We start from the raw sequence: 20,582 nt of genomic DNA, 5'->3' as shown, positions 1-20,582 counted from the left end.
ATACACATTTCTGCATTTAAAATAAAAAACAATCTTTGTCTGTAGATATGTTCAACTCAAAACTCAAGTGTCATTAATTTAGCTTCACCCGGTTCAAATTTGGTTAAAAAAATCTCATATTAGACACCATTTGCTATTCAATTATTAATTGGTTAATCCAAAAAATACTCAACAGATCAGCTCTACGCCGTCCTGTAAGTCATGAAGAAATAGATTAACCTTTCCCATTCAAGGCAAAAAATACATATATTTTTCTATTAAAAAAAAAATCATCAAATAATTTGCATTTCTAATATTTCTAATATTCTATTATTATGCTTAAGTGAAAAATCTGTTGAATGTGCCATTTTTTTGTTATTAAATGTTTAATCGTTATACAAATAAATAAATCGATAACTAAAATAATTGTTAGTTGCAGCCATTTATGTTTTAGTCTCATGAATAATTAATCAGGAACCAGTAATATGAAGCAAAAAAGACAAAAAAATCTTTATTTTCTCGTTTTAAAGTCGCTTCTATGGGAATCTATTCTGACTTACTGTGTACTGACTGTAGGGGGCGCTGTTTCTTCTGTACACGCAAGAATAAAAATTAATGCCTAAAAGTTTGTTTTTTATTTAATTACCTGTCAATAAAACAATTACTCTAATTTAATGTGCTGAAGATGGAAGAATACAATTATTTCTTCTTAAATACAAACTGAAAAAAGAATAAAAAATATTTTAATTCTGGTTTCTCTTTTTTTCACCAAAAAGTTGAAACACTTGTGTTTTAATTCAACGTTTTTTTTTACTTAAAAATGTGCAGTTTTCTTTCTCTCTGTTGTGAAATAAAACCAAATTTCAAATTTCTGCTGTTTTTGATCACAAAGAGAAACTTTTTTTTTCTTTTTTTGAAATTAAACTACTTTCCCCCCTGACTGGTTTCTGGTGGGAACATCCAATTACCAAAACTCAGACACAGAGAGAGAGAGAGAGAGACTAATCTTCCTGCAGGAAAGTCTGTTAGATCAAAGCATGTCTATGTGTTAGAGTGACCTAGTTAAAGTCCAAACTTTAATCCAACTAAGAATCTGTGGTAAGACTTGTAAACTGATGTTCACTGAGCTCCAGGAATCAAAGTTTTTATCTTTAGATACAAACTTTAGTATTGATCCACAGAGGGCGAAAAACGTCACACCTTTTTGATTTTTACATGCAAAAACAATTCAGTCGCTTCATAACTTCTATCATAAAATTCTGATGAAATATTTTGAGATTTTTGGTCACAGTGTGAAGAAATTCAGCCTCAATGTGTGACCAGGACGAGCGCGGAGGTCAGACCCGACTCTCCAGCACTCTCTCTCTCTCTCAGACACCTCTAGAGGTGTACAGCTGCTAAAAGTCACAGCTCCACTGTTGTGAAAAAGAAAAAAAAATGAAGCTCGACACACCGACTGAAATTAACACGTCTATTTATAGAGGTGAGGCAGGATGACGGAGGGAAGGGGGAATTTAGGAAGATGGCGGGTTAAATGGAACAGGATAATTTCCCCGTCTGGTTTCTTGTCACCGCTGGTCAGCCATTTGCCATCATTAACGTCACGCAGGATGAAGGGAGGACGATGCGAGGAGGAGACGGCGGCGGTGGCGGCATGATGGAGGCAATCTGATTGTGATGGAGGTACAAAGAAGAGTGGCAGCAACTCAGACAGAAACAGAGGCTGTGGGCCAGACATACTGCTATAAAATCCGAATGTGCTTGCCGTACACTGCCGGTGCACAGGGGAAGCCTCGGCTCTATAACGCTTTAATCCCGTTGGGGACACGCCCTAATTAACGACTTGACCTCTTAATGGGGAGCCCCCCTTCTGCGAGTTAACATTTAGTAGCTCGGCCTCCAGAGGGGCACATTTAATAAAAGAAGTGACATTAATAAGGCAGCCGAGATGAATAGTGAGCTTTTTTATTTCCCGACAATTTATATTCTGATTCTTATACAAGTTTTCAACCCAGCAGAGAGAAAGAAAGAAAACGAATCAACTGAAAATTAATCTGAACCAAACGACACAGACAAACGTACACCTTTAAACACACGGATCCTGTTTCCGGTCAAAGGCATCTGATTCCTACCGCAGACGGTTCTGTCCTCGTGTGTTACGAGTGCTTTTATTTACACCGACAGTCTGTGCAGGAGCGGACCACCCGCCCGCTTCGTTCGCCCCGCAGGCGTTTCATTTGTTGACAACAATTTCCAGTGAAGGTGTGTGGCTGCTCTCCAGGAAGAATGGCTCGCATCGTTTTTAGGTATGTGTCCGTCCGTCCATCCATCAACGTGCCAACGAGCCGTAAATTAGCGAGTGTCCATCAGTGCGGCCGTCCTCCCATACTAATCCCTCCGCCTCAGTTGGACTTGGACCAGATCTTTCCGCTCCCACGCAGCCTGTTTGGGACACAGCCAATTAAAACAAAACTCACCAAGTAGATGCTTAGTTTCAGGTTTATTTATATAATTCTGCTTTTAAAGAGGGGAAAAAAAGCAGCAGAACTGATGCAACCTGGATGCAAAGATGCTAAAATATTCCACATCAATATTCAATCTGCTTTAAGGCTGCAGTGTGTCACTTTTATAAAAAACATTTTTTTTTTACATTTGTTGAAAATGCCACCATGTTGTGACAATATGAGACAAATAATCCATGAAAAACCTGAGCTCATCTGTGTTCTCCCAGTGGGAGCTAGAAACAACCAATCAGAGCGAGGAGGCGGGTCTTAGCGCTGTCAATCACAATCTCATGTGGTGCTACAGCTAGGATAGCCTGTTGTAAACACTCAGTTTAGTTAGCTTAGCTACCAATAACTGTTTTAATGTAACAGAGAGTTGTTTGTGCATCATTAGCACATTTAGCAGCACATACTGAGGGTTGATTGGCAGCCCTAAGACCCGCCTTCTGGCTCTGATTGGTGCGTTTATTCAGACAGCAGTAGCAGCTCAGGAAGGAGGTGGAGGAGATCCATCGATTCTGTCACAACATGGTGATAGTTTCAATAAATATGTAAAATAATGTAATTTTTTTATTTTTTCGTAAAAGTTGCGTACTGCAGCTTTAAGGGGAATAAATCCACAGAACAGATGCAGCCTGGATGCACAGATGTTAAAATATTTCAGATCAATATTCAGTCTCCTTTAAAGCTGCAGTGTGTCACTTTTATAAAAAAAATATTTCTTTACATATCTGTTGGAACTGACAGTATGAGACAGATAATCTAACTTCTCTTAGTGGGAGCTAGAAACAACCAATCAGAGCGAGGAGGCGGGCCTTAGCGCTGTCAATCACAATCTTATGTGGCGCTGCAGCTAGCATAGCCTGTTGTAAAAGCTCAGTCAAGTCAGCATAGCCACCAATGACTGTAGATAAACGTTTTTTTGTGTAAAGGTGAGTAGTTTGTCCATCATTAACACATTTAGCAGTGTATACATGAGGTTGATTGACAGCCCTAGGACCCACCTCCTCACTCTGATTGGTGCGTTTATTCAGACAGTGTTAGTAGCTCAGGGAAGAGATTGGAAATTGATCTTTTCACAGATTATTTGTCTCATAAACCGTCACAAGATGGTTTTAACTGAAATGTAAAAACATATTTTTATAAAAGTTACACATTGCAGCTTTAACTGGAGTGGATCTGAGAGGATTAATACAAAACCTGGCTAGTAAAATGTCTAATTATAACCACTGAATTATGGATTTACTTCAAAAAAGAAGGTTTAAAAGTTATTTAAATTTGAGGATTGAGGTTAAGCTATCATTAATTTGGATGTGGCTCTCCATTTGAATGAAGCTCAGAAGATGGAAATCACAGGGAGGGCTCTGGTGTTTCGCCCAAATGTTAGCAGCCGGCTTTTTGTTCGACAGGCAAACATAAACAACTGCTGATCACCAGAGGGAGAAACGGCTCTTTGTGTATCCAGTGACATTTTACAATTCGGGACCGATGTGAAATTAGCCGTCGGTAATACAGGAGAGCAGGAGAACGGGGTTATACTGGAACTGCAGACACACTGGTGAGTATCTGACAACAAAGTAGTTCATGCACACTTTAGTCACCAGCTCTATTTTTACTGCTTTAAAAAAAAAAAAAAACAGAAATGGATTCTTCTGGGGATTTGCTTTTCTAAACTGATCGCTTTAATTTAGTGCTTGGTTTGATCGTCATTGTTGTTCCGTGCTTTAAGCCTGGCAAAAGAAGAGACGTATTAAAGTAAAAACAAAAGAACAGACGGATAAATCTCAATAAAGAGATATTTAATGAAATAAAATAAACACCACATGCTGCTTTTTGTTCCAGTTTTCTGAACAGTAACAATAAAGAGAGTGAGACTTGATTGAAAAGACAGAACTGAGTTCGTTCTGAATAAAACATCATCGCTCTGCAAGGCCGCTCATGTTCAATTTGTGAAGCCTTGGGAGAAAAGATGCACTTTAAATCTAAAACAACTCAGATGTTTTAGTTATTAGACTGCCAGTCAAAGTAAAGTAAGGAGCCTGACGTCGGAGCGCTCACCCTTTGACCTTTGAAGCCTTCTTGCCCGGCTGTCGTGGTTCCTGAGAGGAGGCGGGGTCCCGAGGCTCGGCTGGCTGATCTGCGTCCTGATTGGACGCTGCTCCGGCGGGGGCAGGGCCTGAGGACGGAGACGCAGCGCTGGCCTTTAACGTCTTTTGTAGGTTTGACACCTGATGGGAAAAGAAAACAAGAATCCGTTACATCAGCAGCGATTCGGTTTGAGAAAATTTATTCTGTGGAGCGAGGGTGTCCAAAGTGTGGCCCGGGGGCCATTTGTGGCTCTGGAAATGATTTTCTTTGGCCCTGGATCACAAATCAAGAAAGGCTAATAAAATAGAAAACAATCTATGACCCAAATAATTTGGAAATTGTCTTTTTATCACAGTAATGCAACAAAAAAAACATTTTTACTTACAGATTTCATAAAACGTTTAGCTAAAAAAAAAAATTAAACTTCTCTGTGAACAGTTAGCTTCTTAAGTAACATTTTGTTGGCTTATCCTCTTTGTGGAAAGTGTCTGCTGGTTAAAATATAATATTTCTAAAAAATAAATGTAATAGAATTAAATTTTTAGCTTTCTTCATTTTACATTTCTTTAATAATGAGCTTCTTCCTTCCTCCTTTCCTCGACACTACAGCTGTAGAGGAAAAAGTCATTTAGTTTTTTAATAAAACCACTGGTGGGACAAACATTGGGACCATTTGAAATAAATCTAAAACTGACATTTCTAATTTATATGTACTACTCAGAGTTTCTAGGATTTATTAGTAATCAGTGACTTGAGGTCCATTTTGCTTGGCCAGCAGGCTGAACAAGGAGACATTTTTATTTTGTCCCCACAGACGGTGCAAGACGGTAAAATGAAACTCAGATCGAGACATGAGGTTTTAGAGCAACAAACACTGAAGGTGATGATAAACATGTAGAAACTGTTAAATAAGGTGAAGGACGTGTGATGCTGGGGGCCAGCTTATCTTCCGAGTCCCCTGAGAACCTTGTTTAACAGACCAGAGGCGTCCAAATGTTCTGCAAGCCATGAAGAGAAAGAACGTTTTTAAAACAAACTTTTTGTGCTTTCTTTTGTTACATCTGCTCAATATCAAACAAAAGAAATTACACTTTATTAAAAGGGGCAAAATGTTTAGAAAATGGATCACAAAAGGTTTTACATGATTACATGTTCAGTCAGTTTCTACATGTTTTGGGTTGACTTGATAAATGTCTGTGGTTTAATTACTCAATTAAACTTCATGTATACATTTTGTTAATAAGTGAGAATGTATTTTTGTTTGTTTTTAAGAAAATATAATGTCTTTAAAAAGCTCGGGCGGCCGCCCAAAATCCTTCAGAGAGCCGCAAACGGCCCCTGGACCACACTTTGGACACCCCTGGAGTCGACTGTATCATATTCTACATTTTTTTAAGACTCCAACTTGTATCTTTGAAAACTTTAGTTGTATTTATCACTAAATGTCAAGATTCCCTGGACGACAGTAACTGCTTTAATCTCTCTATGCCTGCGATTCACTTGGTGACATCAGTTTAATGCAGCATAAAAGTTAAAGAGGTGGGAAGACAGTCAAGTCATTAGGCGACTAAAGCGAAGCTGGACTGAATATCTGTGAAACCTAAACAGCTTTAACCTCCACCAAGTCGCTGCTGCAGACGAAGCTGCTCACCAGCAGCCTGAAAAGCAACAACAGTCCCAGGTATTTAGTTTTCTGATGGGGATGGATCTGTTTATACAGCGACAGAGTTTATTATATGCGATCATTAATCACAGACTTTCTCCCCTCAGGTAAACAGTAAAGAGACAAACTTCTGTCATTACCTTGAGTAAAGTGAATCAAACCCTGAAAATGTGTGTTTTGTGTGTGCTTGTGTGGAACGTTTTGCAGAAGTTACTGTGTTACGTTAAATAATGAAACTCAGGTCAGCAGTGATGGATGCAGAAACAAGCACTGAGCAGAAACCAGACAAAACGGCACATCTGGGATTTCATGAACTTACCGACAGGCAAACACGCCTGACAAGATGAACTCGGTCTGTAAACAGCAGTGAAAAACTGCGATAATACAACTATGTTTACTCTTCTCCTGCTGGCATTAAGCTTCCCACAGGGAGAAAAACTCAGCTAATCAGGGAATAGTTACTCCGGCAGAATCATTTTAAAACACTACATTAACTTCAGTTGTTATAAAAACTCTATGTATATATCAAATATGACTCAAAATTATTTAATTTCTCTTTGGGATCAATAAAATAATTTTTTATTAGAACCAAACAGAAATTTGACCTTGAAATTGGGTCTCTGTCTCTTTAAAACCTCACAGCATGGCTCCTCCATTAACCTTTCAGCTCCTATAATAAGAGGCTCAGTTCCTCCAGGTGTTTGCTAACTGCTGGCGGCTAGTCTGCAGGAGCTGAGAGCGAAGCTTGGAAACTGCAGCTCAGAGGAGGAGCTGCGCCTCGAAGGCGGGGCTAAGTCCAGCCAGATGTTTTGCACAGCTGAACGGTTGCCGTGGAGATTAAAAGATTTCTCAAACATGCATGAAAGAATCAAGGAAACACTCCAGGTGTGTTTTTGATGAGGGAACATTATGGCATGATGTAAAGCTCAAAGAAAGAACACCTGACTTTTACACTTTGCTGAGCATAAACAGATATATTTTGCAACCTGTCGCCATGTCAAAGCAAGACAAAGATGTAATACAGCAGTGAGATGGATCACTTCCTCGGTTTTACACAGGCGATGCAAACACTCATCAGAAAACCACAGTGGATTTTTAAAAAGCAGCGAATAAGAAGGGAATTCAGACTAATTGTACTAAAGTACTTGTGATTATACGTGGTGCTGTTTGTGTCAGACACTGATGTGTATATTTACGTAAATAACAGGTCATTAACAGGTAAGAGATAATTGCAATTGAATCAACAGTGAACACAGAATCACACCTCTAATATGTCCCACTGCTGCATTTTGTAGACTAACTGAGCTCATCCCTGTATAAAAATTAATTTATATAAACTCTAAATATGTCCTGATTATTTTTATACATATTGTACCAATCATGCAGTGCCATGTAGAGGTATTCATACTTTTAAAATTAATGTGATATTAATGTGTTGCATCATTGTGAAGTGGAAGAAAAAACCTTCGATCTTCTAATATTTTTCCAAATAAAATATTCACAGCATGCAATTGTAATGAATTTTCAAGTTTTTCCACAGATTTAATTAGCTCTTTTGATATAAATCATGTAATGTAGCACTGGCTGCCCTGTTTTTAACTTCACCTCAACCCTGACCAGAAGAGAACCATTGAAACAGCATGATGCTGCCACCGCCACATTTCTCTGCAGAAGTAATGCTGTCAGGTAGTTTTTCTTCCCCACAGTGTTTTGCATGCAGCCACAAATCTTCAGTTTTGCAAATAAAGGTACCAGATCTTTTTAGGGCTATGAAAGTATAAGTGCACACCACACTTTTCAGTTTATTCAAAAGCAAAACAACAACTACTCATTCTTTTCTTTTCATGTTACAAATATGCAGAAACTCATGTTCATTCACAACATAAACCCCATTAACATACACTGAAATTTGTAGGATGAACCTGAAAGAAATGAGAGGCAGTTTGTTGGTATTGTTGCTTTTAGGAGACATTGTACGTCTCCTGTGAATTCACTGTTAAAATAAAAGACTTGAAATGAAAACAGACTGGTGTGTCAGTACCTGTTTGACTGTCTGCTGTATTTGCTTTAGACCTCAGGGAACAACGGGAAAGTAAAAATGCAAATGGCTTCAAATCATTAAAATAAATGTGAAAGCTGAGAACGCAATATTCTGGGGGGAAAAAAATTACATATATCCCTCTGTATTTTTTTCTCATGTGTAGCAGAAGCTCATGTTTTTCATTATAAATAAACACTCTGCTGCTTAGACTGGAAGTGGAACAGAGAGGAATCGTTCAGCCAGTATAAACTGGGATTATTAAAGCCAGCAGATGGGGGCGGGGGGAGGACATGGAGATAAGCAGCGACAAGAAAACTAAAATAACAAAGACAGCCATGGGCGAAAAATAAATGTTGAAGAAGAAAGACATTTATTCTCCCTGAGAAAAACAGAACCGCGGGGTAAAGGAATGAAGGACAAACCTCTGTTTCCACTTGGACTTTAACCTTTAGCTGGTTCTCTCTGTACTGGTTCGCCCTCGAGACCTGCTCCTCGATACCGCACAGAACCGCCTCACATCCTGTACACCTGAGAGGAAGGCGGAGGAACGGTGGTCACAAAACTGAGCTTACATTCGCAATGAGAACAAAACTTTGGCTGCGTTCACACTGCAACCTGAAGTGGCCCAATTCAGATTTTTTTTTTGTCAAATCGGATTTTTTTTGCCGGGCCGTTCACACTGCCAAATAAATGCGACCTGTAAGTGTTCAGCAGTCTGAACGGGCAAACGACCTGAAAGTGACCCGCATGCGCAGTAGAGGGCGCAATAGCGTCAGCGTTCTCAGTGTTCTGCCAAACGCCATAAAAAGAAGAAGAAGTGCTCAGTGTCCCATTTTATGGTCAATGGAAATGCAGCAGCCAATACACTCTCTCTCTTACTCCTAATATTACTGTGAACAGTAAAAACTACAAACTGTTGAAGAAACCTCAGACTGAACTTGGCATGTTTCCATTTATTTTCATAATTCCAATTTGCGCCATTACATGGCCAATGCAAACGCAGCTGCAGAGGATGAATACGGTTGGCACTGACCACTCCTGCAGTGTGTTGATTATGTTTGGGAGCTCGTTGGGGCCGAGATCGCGGCCGACGCTGCAGTCCACCTCCACCTGCTGGTTCCTCTGGTCCAGTTTCCCCTGGATGATGTCGCAGTAGACGGCCTCGATCAGCAGGTCTTCCAGCTCCCGCACATTCTTCAGCTCGAGCTGCTGCAGCAGCAGCGAGTATGGCAGGCACTGAGGGGAAATGAAGCAGCTGAAACCTTCGTATTCTCAACTCTATGTCAACTGGCAGCAACTCTGATTGTACCTAAGTGGTTTTCAGAAAACAAATTCCAGTTTAAATGCTCATTTGCGTAAATGCTGCTGCTGTCGGACGATGAAAGCAGTTTAAAATCTCACCGTTCTTTTTTTTGTTTATTGGCAATTAGGAGATTTGAAGGCTGCATGCAGAGGAAGCAGTGAAACAAGATGCAGGAGAGGAAGGAGTGATGCTAACGGAAATGGAGAGCGAGCTAACGGAGTAAAAAAAGGACTGTGTTAGCCAGGATAATGAATCAATTATTCAACAGGAGCCGAGAAAGAAAGGGGCATAAATAAAAGGTGAAGCGTAGTTGGAAAGTCCAAAGGAAAGATGATTTCAAACATAGTTTCTTGTTCTATAAAAGATTTAGCAGCAAGCCAAAGGAAGAGCCTAAAGATTTGGAAAGAAACCTTGATGCTGATTTGTGTATTTGTTGCCAAGTTGGCTGATGCAAACGCAGCCACAGGCTTACAATCAAAAGCAACCTCACATGAACTTTACAAGAATTGATTAACAGTCAGAATAAAACAGTAAAGTCATATTTAAAACCAGCCATAATGTTGCATTATTGATGTAGGAGCTCACTATTTAAAGCCTGCAGTGATGCGGTGGCAGAAGAACATTTATTATCTGCACTTCGATGCTGAAACTAAAGGAAGATAAATAATGAACCTTGAGGTTGGAAGCCAGGCTGATGATGGACAGATGACGGAGTTTGTTTCTCTGAGCGGGGGTCAGCTCTGGAAGAGACGCCGCTCTCTCTGCAGCACAGGACAAAAAGGAGTGATTGGCAAACAGGGAGGAAAATTAACAAGAGTGGCTCTGAACCGTTAAATACACTCACCGGCCACTTTATTAGGTACACCTGTTCAACGGTTTGTTAACTCAAAGAGCCAATCAATCGATCATGAGCCAGCGACTCAACACGTTAAAGCAGTGGTGTACAAATTATTTGCACCGTGGGCTAAAATCATCAAAGCAAAAGCTGCGACGTTTTCACAAAACGACACAGTAAATAAGAATTTATCATAGGTCCTAAAAACAGATGTTTTCATTAATAAAAGAACAATATGCAGGTTTCTAACTTTTCTAATCTCAGAAACAAAAACGAGAACTTTCTTCTAAAATCCTTGGTTTCTTTAAGCAGGTTTAATGATTGGTAATCTGAGGCTGTTGGACTGAAAATAGAAGTAAAAAAATGTGGCTAATAAAATAAACAATACTTTATGTTGTGCTGAACATTTTCCATCTATGATCTCCTTCTAAACATAATATAAAAAAGTGTATTTATCATCAGCTACATGTCAATTTGTTCCAGTGCTAAACTGGAGTTGACGTTTATTGGTGTTATGGATATTTTCTTAGCACCTTGGTAGCATTTAGGCATTGTTTATAAGTCACAGCCAGCCAGAGTAATGTTACCAACCATGTCCAGCACTCAGGGTTTCCCCACTGTAAAATTCAAGCACCTTTCAAGCATTTTCAAGGTAAGTTTTCAAAGGTTTCCAGCACCATCCTATTTTGGTCCCCAGTCAGCCGAGTCGACTGGACTACCAGGTGTGAAAACACCCTTAAACATCTCACTAAAGCTGAACATGGCTATCTTTTTTTCTTCTCCCGTGTGTAACATCTACACTGAAGAGTGTTGATGCTGCAAGCTGAAAAGAATTAGGTACGTTTCAGTCACCGATCAGAAAAAGACTGGATTTATTATTATTATTATTGACCAGTCAGGGCTGATCAAGCTGATTGTTATCACTTTAAATCAAGAAATATAACTGATCAACACCAGGAACCATCAGGAAAGTGTCGACCTTTGAAGCAGTCAACGAACGGAGCTGGGCGAGCGTCTGGAGCAGGTTCGGCTGCAGTGACCGTCTCTCCGGCAGGCTTTGCTCCCCTGGGAGAGGGACTCAGACCCTCCTGAGACAGCGGCGCTGACAGCTCCACCGCACGGCCTCATGAAAGTAAATTCACCTCCTTACAGCGTGACCCAGAAGGCGGGGGCAGCAAAGTGGGCTGCGCAGTTTTTCCCGTTGGATCATTTTCAACATTCAATTAAACATATTTATTAAGATCTCACTTCTTGCTCATAATACTTTTGTGCAGAGGACAAATTAAGTCCCACCAGATTAGATTAGACAGCTCGTTTGTACCAGCCTCGCCGTGACAGACAATTATCTGATAATAGGAGCACTCGCCTAAAGAAGCGAAAGTGTTATTTTACAGTTAATAAACAACCTCCAGGTCTTCACTTGAAAGATTTCAAAACCTCCGTGTTTAAGTGGCTGCCTTGCTAAGGAGAACTAGAGCTTCATAAAAGAGTTGCGGGGCGACTCCATTACTTATTTACATAGTGCTGCCGCTGCAGTACCTTTGTAGTCGCAGTAGGTTCCATAGGCAAAGAGGTTCAGCAGCTGATACATCGGCGCATGAGGGCCGTTCTCCAGCTGTGGGTCGGAGGGAAGATGAAAGAGAAAATTATGAGGCAGCACACAATGGACGACTGCATTTGAGATAAGTATTATCTGAGCATACTGAGCAGGTCTGGCCACGTAGAAAAGGACTCATAAAAATGAATATTTTCCATATTTAAAAAGATTCAGTTCAGTACAAAGAGGATTGGATTATTATGGAAGGGAAAATGTGTCCCCGGCGAGCTTTTGATGCAGAGCAGATTTAAGATTTCTGCCCGAGTCGTTCCGGTGCCGCCACCCAACCACTGACCAGACGGGAGGAGGAGGAGTCTGAAGCATCTCTGGTCTTTCCTCTCACAAACTACCCCGGAGTGTCCCAGATTGCTTCTCCGCTGCTTGTTTTAGGTTCGGCAGGTGTTTTGCCTGAATCCTAAAATGTAAATCCACCTACAGAGAAAAATGTATTCAACTCCTACAATTGTATCGTAGACGCGGCGAATGCTGAATATGCATGAATCAGGTATTCGGCCTGTGAGACAAAAGACGACGTCCTCTAAACGAAAGCGCGTCTTTGTTTTACTGGAAGGAAGCTCCGTGCAGGGGAAAACGTATAATTAGATCATGTTTTCCACTCGTCTAAAGATAAAATGGAGCCGAAACAAGATGATAATCTATGAGGAGGAATTCAGATAAACGAATTTTATCTGATAATATAAAAAGCTGCGATTCACAGAGGCAAAGCTTTGTGTTTCATCAACCCTGATAAAGTGCTCCCCTTTGTTAGGAGCAACACTTTAAAACAATTATTAATGTCTAAGGGCCGGGGCGTCCAAAGTGTGGTCCGAGGGCCATTTGCAAAATATTGTGAGCTGAGTTTATCGTTTATTTAGCAAGTAAAAATTAAAAAAATAAAATAGTTTTTGCAAGTTTGTACACTCCTGAAGTTATTTTCAAGGAACGGAGATTAGAAGAATAAATTGTTACAGAATAGCTCTAAAGTAATAAAGGCTAAAGGACACAGAGGTCAACACATTTTCTACAATGTTTTTCATTTAGACTGAACTTTCCCCTTTTGTTTCATCTGCCTCAATCATAATATCTCTGCAGGTATTTGTTTTATTTGACTGTATGCAATAAACATCGAGCTGCACATTTTACAGCTGAATCCACAGACATTTAATTTCCCCAATACCGTCTTCAATTTTCTGCAGTGACGCTTGTCTTTCATTTTACCAGCATGAAACCACATTACGGTCATTTACCGGCAGAAGACAGACAGAAATTCATCGCTCGGCTCGTAAAATTCCCCAAATCTTTTGCAAATATTAAAACTGGCATTTTATCCATTTATTCATCTGTTTTTATCCTCTACGACTTTACTGTGTAGCAAAACTAATAAAAGAATGAAACATTTGCAAAAGGATTCAGACACAATGAACTATAAGCACGGCGTATTTCAGGAGGTTTTCATGTGACAGATTAACGCGGAGTGTAATTGTGAAGACGAAGGAAAAAAGTAGACAATTTTCATTTTCAATGTTCACAAATGAAATACTGGATAATGTGGTGTGCATTTACATTCAACCCCCTTTAGCATAACACCCCTAAATAAACTCCAGCGCAAAATATTTGTCATCAAAAGTCAAATTAAAAACATAAAAATACTTGTGTTAATTAGTAACAGTATAAAAATTGCAGTACAGCAGAAAAAAGGTGGATATTTGTTAGTTTGTCACATAAAATCCAAATTAAACACTTTAAAGTTTGCAGCTCTAATATGATAAAATGTGAGAAATGCCAAGGTGAATTATTCTTAATAAATACACGGCGCAGCAGAGACGTTTCAGGGCGATTCTGATGAAAAGTTGAGATAAAAGTGCAACAACTGTCTGTCTGTTTCATCAGAATATTCTCTGGTTGGTCAGATTGTACATCTTAGATTGAAAGAAAATACAGCAATAATTGATATGTTATTGATATCCAGTTATGTTTAGCAACGAAACCCGCTACAGCTTTCTAAAGGAGTACATTTCTGGTTCTTTTATAGACATAAGAGCGGTGAATTTATTTGCATCTTTGTGTAAAACTGACGTTCACATGATGCTGTTACAGATTTTATTCCTTCGTTTATATTTTGGTCAAATCAGCTGAAAACTGAGCAGCATTGCTGGCAACACAGAGGCTGCTTTTGGTTAAAACAAATGAATGCGTGCACGAATACTTTGACTTTCAGTCACATTTGATATTTGTTGTGATACTTGAACGGAACTAAAACTTGGTTTTAGTCAAACTGTGCCATAAAAACAGCATTATTTATTCTTTTTGTCATGTAAAGTCGAGGCGTTTACCTCTCTGACATTAGGCAGCTCCAGGATGTCAGAGAAAACGTAGAGGCCAGGAGTCTCCAGCAGAGAGCTGACAGCCTGGGCCAGCGCCGAGCCTGACAGAGACAGAAGCTGCTCCACCTCCATCTGCAGACAGGGAAATAAGTAATATGAGACACAAATAGCAGGTCAGGCAATACGGGGGGAAAAACACACAAAACAAGGAGATGGTGGAGGAGATGTTTGACAAAAGAAAACCAAAAACTAACAAGAAAATATGCCCCAATTAGGCTTTTACTCAATAATACCCATTTCTGTCGAGACTATTTCAATGTGTTTTGCTGAAAAATAACGCCTAAAATAAATAAAATGTAAAAAGTTCTGCAGGTTCTTTTACAAAGCAGATAGTTTTAAATACATAAGGAATTTAAGGAAAACCGTTCTAACCCCAAATTAAGCCCCAAACTAAAGATGTGGTGATATTATATTGTATTACTGTGATAATGACAAAACTGACTATAAGAACTATTTATTAGTAATATTTTAGGCAATCATAGCCCCACAAACCCAAATACTGCGATTGGAAAGTATCTGAATTGGTAATGCACTTCTTTAGGACACCAGTCACATTGAGGAGTTTGATTTGTATCACTAAAACGCAACAGTAGCTGCATTTAATCCTAATTTTAAAATGTATTGATACATATTGATCAAACAGTGAAGAAAAACAGTGAAAATAACCCAATAACACAGAGTTTCAGGTATTTTTTTAAATATTCATTTTGATTAATTCTGACAACAATAAATCCAATTCTTATCATGATAAATGATAAATGGCCATCCCTACCCAAACTACGGTGGCCCTGAAGTGCAAAGCACCTCAACAAATCACTAAACTATAAGTTAAGAAAACACAACGACAATAACAAAACAGAAGACGCAAGTCTCAGTGGGAAAACTGAAACATCGTTAACTTTAGAAATTAAATAGCAGGAACAAAGTAACTTAAAATATAACAAACTTAATGCTTTGAAAAGTCTCTCTCACACACACACGCGCACGCACACACACGATACACCCGACTGGTCTGAGAAGAAAACACAAACTTAACAATGACTCATTGAGCCATTAGGAATAATAAATATTCATTATGTTGAACAAATTAGTTTGTGTTGAGCTGAATGCCCTTCCTGCCCAAATTAAATGCTTAAATGCAACATAAATAATCACCCGACTTTCCGTAACAAGTCTTTTCTCCTGAAAGTTGCTGATTATCAGACAACAGACTGTGTCACTGACCATCCGTAAGACTGGCAGAGTTTGCCAGTAACAAGTTACATTTACTCAATTACATTTACTTGAGTAACTTTTTGGGGAAAAAATTTACTACACTGTACTTTTAATTTCACTTGAGTAATTTTTAAGTATATCTATTCTTGTTTGAGTAAAATTTCTGGATTTTCTAGTCACTGAATGAAAAACAAACGTCTCTTAACCAAACATTCACCAGACAAAGACACTCACCTGCAGCTTTTGTTAAAGTTTTACAAGATTTTTATTGGAAAAAAAAAAAGATTTTGAAAAATTTTCTTTCCTCTGATTTTATTACTTGTGTGAATTATTGTCATTTGTGTCCCTGAAATACAAAAATCTTCACATAACTTCATATTTTGGTCTGTCTGATTATGTAAGTTTTAAATATTAAATGACTGGTAATTTGATCAGTTACTCAGTACTTCAGTAAATATTTTACCAAATACTTTTTACTCTTACTCGAGTAATTTCTTGGATGGCTACTTTTCACTTTTACTTGAGTAAAAAATGTGCTGCTCCTACTTGAGTACAATTTTTGGGTACTCTGCCCACCTCTGAAGACCGGAGTGTGTTAGGGTGAACACATGACATTTTTACCGTTATAATATTGGCTAAAAAATAAAAAAAAAAGAGTGAGAAATACAGATTAAATGCAAGAAATCGTTATCACAATGTAAAACTGAAGCTGCGTATTTTCCTGAGCCAGTCAGGTCCTTACTGGTTTGCAAATGAGGACAAGAAAAACAGGCCAAAGATTCAAGTCTCTACATCCTCTGCATGCAGCGTTATCTAATTTTAAAGAGGCTCAGACGCTCTTTGCTTGTTAAAATGACATCTACACAGAGAAGCAATAATCCCTCTTCTTTAATATCTAACGGCCTGTGACTCCTGACCACAGCACTTGGCAGTCTGACTACCTGAAGTACCACACAAGTAGCAGAAGAGTGGCAGCACCACTGAGGGCAACATGTGTAATGAATGTGAAGCAGAGCATGTATATTCATCAACTTATTCCCTGCAACAAAAGAAAAAAGAAAAAAAGACGCAAGAGCACTTAGGACTGAAGGCTACAGCAGAATAATTACTCAAGTATAGTGAAATAAATCTAACTGGGCTTCAAGCAAACAACTTCAAATGAGAAATTAAGCAGAAAAACATTTCCTCAGATGTAACCTCTTGTTTGTTTTTTTATGTTTTAATTTATCCCCGGTACAATAAAACATAACACAATATAATAACAAATGGGTGCGGGTCTGCTCTACCTTCCATTTGAGTGCTAAGTGAGGAAGCGTCGCATTAGCTTTGATTGGCCAGCTTAAGATCTCCGATACTAAAACAGAGGGAAACTAACTATTACAGTTGTCTGATAAAATCAATGCAGTTGCATCAGACTGGCTTCATTACCGCAGGGGACTTAGCTAAAATTAAGGCAAAAGAGAGACGGAGAGAAACTCGTCTCCTCGGCTTCCTGTTCAGCTCGGGCTTCATGAGGAGAAAAGATGATGATAAGTCTGATTGTAAATCTGGCTCATTTTTATGCAAACATGCACATCTTTCCCATGTTGTCCCTCTGGATCGCCATCAAAGAAGGCCAGACTGAGCAGATGATAACACATATGTTGCAACCAAGAAAATTAACCTGTCGGGTTCTCCCAGAAACAGGCGCTTCTTGATATTCTAGGTGTATTTCAAAGGCAAATACACTTATGAAAGAGGCGAAACCCGAGGGGTATTACCGAAAGACAGAATGATAAATCTGCAGAACAAGGAAAGTTCTTTGATAAAACATTCAAATAAATATAAAAGCCACATCGCGCCATCAATGTGTCCAATATTACAATCACAATGGACTGCTTTGATGCTGCATTTCAAAGGCTATAGTATTTTGGGTGCCATGTGCATTAAAACTCTCTTTTCCCATAATGTATTCGACCACTAAGAAAGACTTTTCTTTTACTCCCTTTTATAGCTATAATTAATACAGATTTTTTTTGTGAGGGAATCAGAAAGCTCATGTGGAGTGACGAGGCCGTTGATGATGAAACAGAAAAACACTACAGAGGAAAATTTGTGTAAATCCAAAATGTCATAATATTCATGTTTTCCTAAAATCCTGCAGCCATGATAACTTAATAGTAAAGTTTCCAAAAGGCTCAACTATTATAAAAAGGAGTTCATCTCTCTCTTCTGTAATCCTTTGAAAACTAATGGATTCTGGAGATCATCAGATCCAAACACATTCTGAGGCTTTAAAAAAACAAGTGTGAGCACTGATACAATTTGTTTTGTGATCGTATAAAGTGGTAGTACATTTTATTCAGAGTAAACATCAGATGTCTTCAATGTGGAGGTGAAAGAGGTCAACAACCAGCAGAACAGGACAATAATCATATCAAAGCAAAAAGTAAAAGGCTGATTCTGCGAGAGACTGATGACAAAAAGAAGGTGGATGTTAACAATGAAGGACACACTAATAATTATTGCATTATTACCATCAACTAGAGTTAAAATAGTGCTGCTATGTGGGGAGTATCTGAGGAGCCAGACTCAGCAGACAGAGGGGAGCTTAACTTGAGTTGACACCAGTCCACTGCAATGGAGAAAGTCCAAAAATCCATTAAAACACAATGATGAAAATTTAACAGCTGCTTCTGTCCATCCAATTATAACCTGCTGTTCATGTTTTGCATCAATTCTTCAGATTTTCTCAGAAACAAAAAAAGAGAAAATGTAGATTTGTGTTCCCTTTAATTCTTCTGGTTAACTTTACCTCCCCACAAATTCAGTAAGTTAAACGGGAGATTTCTGTCAACCTGTAGATGTGAGCTTCTAACCCCATAGTACATTTTTCTGTAAAATAAGAGACTAATTTCTTCTAACAAAAGCCAACAGAACAGTAAGAAACGCTTAAATCCAAAGCATAGTCCTTTGCATAATTTTGTTCAAAAAGTAACGAATGCTAAAGATAAATATAAAGATCTCTGAATATACCAATTTCCAGATAAAGATTCATACACCACCTAGGAAGCATAAATAAATTATAGCAGTTTGTCAATAATAATAATTAATGAAATAGTTTTGAATTGAACTAATTATGAGCTTGCTTATAAATCAACATGGTTTTAAAGAGATAAGATGAATTATTAAATATTATGGCTTTTGTAAGCTTCTGATTCACTATATTTAATTTAAATGGTGGGAAACATGAATGTATTTTAAGGAATCACCTCAAATACGCTGATTCCTTGAATGACGTGAAAAGAAAAAAAAATCTAATAAAGGGAATATATAAGAAAGATAATCACAAACTTCCACAACTCTGGTTCATCCTAGGGTATGATTTCCAGATGCCTGAAGAAGCTACACACACCTAGTCAAACAATTACAAGCAAATAAACACCGTGGAAGTGTCCAGCTATCTCACTGTTCCAGAAAATGGAAGGTTTGGTGTCCCTATAATGAACATGTTTCAGTGCAAACTGTGAGTCTCAATTCCAGAATAAAACCAAAGACCTTGTGAATAACATGGCTGACGTGAAATGTTCCCTAGACCTGTGTGACCCAAAAAGCCACTCAGCGAGCAAGAGTCCATTATTCCAAAAGAAACAGAAAAATCTGCAGGTTTTTAAAAACACTTTGGTATAAAACCAACTTATCTGGAGACATTTTTTCTAGTCTGATGAAACTAGAATCAAAGTATTTTGCCGTACTGACCACTGATGCATTTTAGATAAGGGAGAAGCTTAAAAACCTCAAATTTTAGAGTTTAGACAGAAGGATTACTTTGGTGTTTAGCTAACAGAAATAACTTTATCAGTCATAGTATTCCTAAAACTGGAAAGGGCCAATTTTAACAGATGGCAAGATAAAAAAATATATATACATTTGCTTTCAAGTGCATCCTATACAGCCACATATTTCTACAAATTATTACTTGTTAATCCAAATGGAAAATCCTTCTAAAACTTATAAAATGCTAAATAAAACTCTTACTAATTGTAATACAAGATAATTAAATCAATAAATTAGCGACATATTTTGTAATGGAACATATAATCCATTACAACACTTCTTAGTGCACACTAATATTATTCACCCTCCTGACGCACTTCATAACACATAATCCAAATAGTTTTGCACCTAGAGATCAGATTATGATTTTAGGAAAGAAAAAAACAGTCAGATAAAAATTAACACTTAAAGCAATACCAGAACGTTTTCAAATATATCTGTGAGTAAAATACTGATACAAATAATGGGAATTTACAGTAAGGCTCACGCCACAAAACTCAATTTCCTTATATTTACGTGTCAAGTGCAAAGCTAAAATCACCACCAAAGCAAATAAGGCGTATTACTTCAGATATCAGCACCACACTATTACAAAAAGCAAAAAAGCAATAGGACATATAGTAAATCGTCTATCTGGAGGCTTTAAACCGACATTTCTTACAAACAAATGAATAAGTTTGTCTTGAAGCTCAACTGTCATGCTAGCCAGAATGCTAACAGATAAGGGAGTGCAAGGTAACCGTTGCCGCTAGGCCTCACACTGTTTTCAGCATTTTTAACGATCAAACTTCAACACTGCATGGTAGGCATTAAAATACAACAGTGATGCTAACGTCTGCGTGGATTTCTAAAGCAGAATATCTTCTGTGTCTTAAAAAGTACCTTGTTACGTTGGTTTCTAGCAGTTACCTTCTCTCCCGGTTGCTTTGCTACAGTGTCAACACACACGTACGACGACAATTCTACGTAATCTGTGATTGGGTAGAGAGAGAAAGTGGGCGGGACAACAAGCGCTGTCAGTCTGGATCGTGACATCAGGTCGGAAAGAACAGCGTCATCTAGTGGTGATATGATTAACACAGGCGGTATCAATAAATTGTTAATTATACTGACCAGTGGTTCCTCACGCTTCTATTACTACGTGATCTTAAAAGTTG

The 20,582-nt window shown here is 38.4% G+C and overlaps 1 protein-coding gene across 1 annotated transcript; it reads right to left on the bottom strand.

Annotated features, from left to right (window-relative positions):
* Positions 1 to 1,928: 1,928 nt before the first annotated feature.
* On the bottom strand, positions 1,929 to 20,415 carry cops7a (COP9 constitutive photomorphogenic homolog subunit 7A). Its single transcript, XM_007550188.2, has 8 exons — positions 20,308 to 20,415; positions 14,344 to 14,466; positions 11,953 to 12,028; positions 10,251 to 10,339; positions 9,309 to 9,511; positions 8,698 to 8,803; positions 4,542 to 4,711; positions 1,929 to 2,421 (listed from the first exon to the last, which is right to left on the bottom strand). The coding sequence occupies exons 2-8, from the start codon at positions 14,464 to 14,466 to the stop codon at positions 2,382 to 2,384; spliced, it is 807 nt and encodes a 268-aa protein (XP_007550250.1). The 5' UTR covers positions 20,308 to 20,415; the 3' UTR covers positions 1,929 to 2,381.
* Between the last annotated feature and the right edge of the window lie 167 nt (positions 20,416 to 20,582).

Source organism: Poecilia formosa, unplaced genomic scaffold, assembly GCF_000485575.1.
Source record: "Poecilia formosa unplaced genomic scaffold, Poecilia_formosa-5.1.2 Scaffold34, whole genome shotgun sequence".
NCBI classification, from domain to species: Eukaryota; Metazoa; Chordata; class Actinopteri; order Cyprinodontiformes; family Poeciliidae; genus Poecilia; species Poecilia formosa.
This window is presented reverse-complemented; position numbering and strand designations above follow the sequence as displayed.

Excerpts from the sequence above, each read along its gene's own strand:
- cops7a (XM_007550188.2), bottom strand. The coding sequence starts at position 14,466 with ATGGAGGTGGAGCAGCTTCTGTCTCTGTCAGGCTCGGCGCTGGCCCAG. Across the intron at positions 12,029-14,343 it reads AGCTGCCTAATGTCAGAGAG|CTGGAGAACGGCCCTCATGC; the intron begins GTAAACGCCTCG and ends TCCGACCCACAG. Across the intron at positions 10,340-11,952 it reads AACCTACTGCGACTACAAAG|AGAGAGCGGCGTCTCTTCCA; the intron begins GTACTGCAGCGG and ends CCTGTGCTGCAG.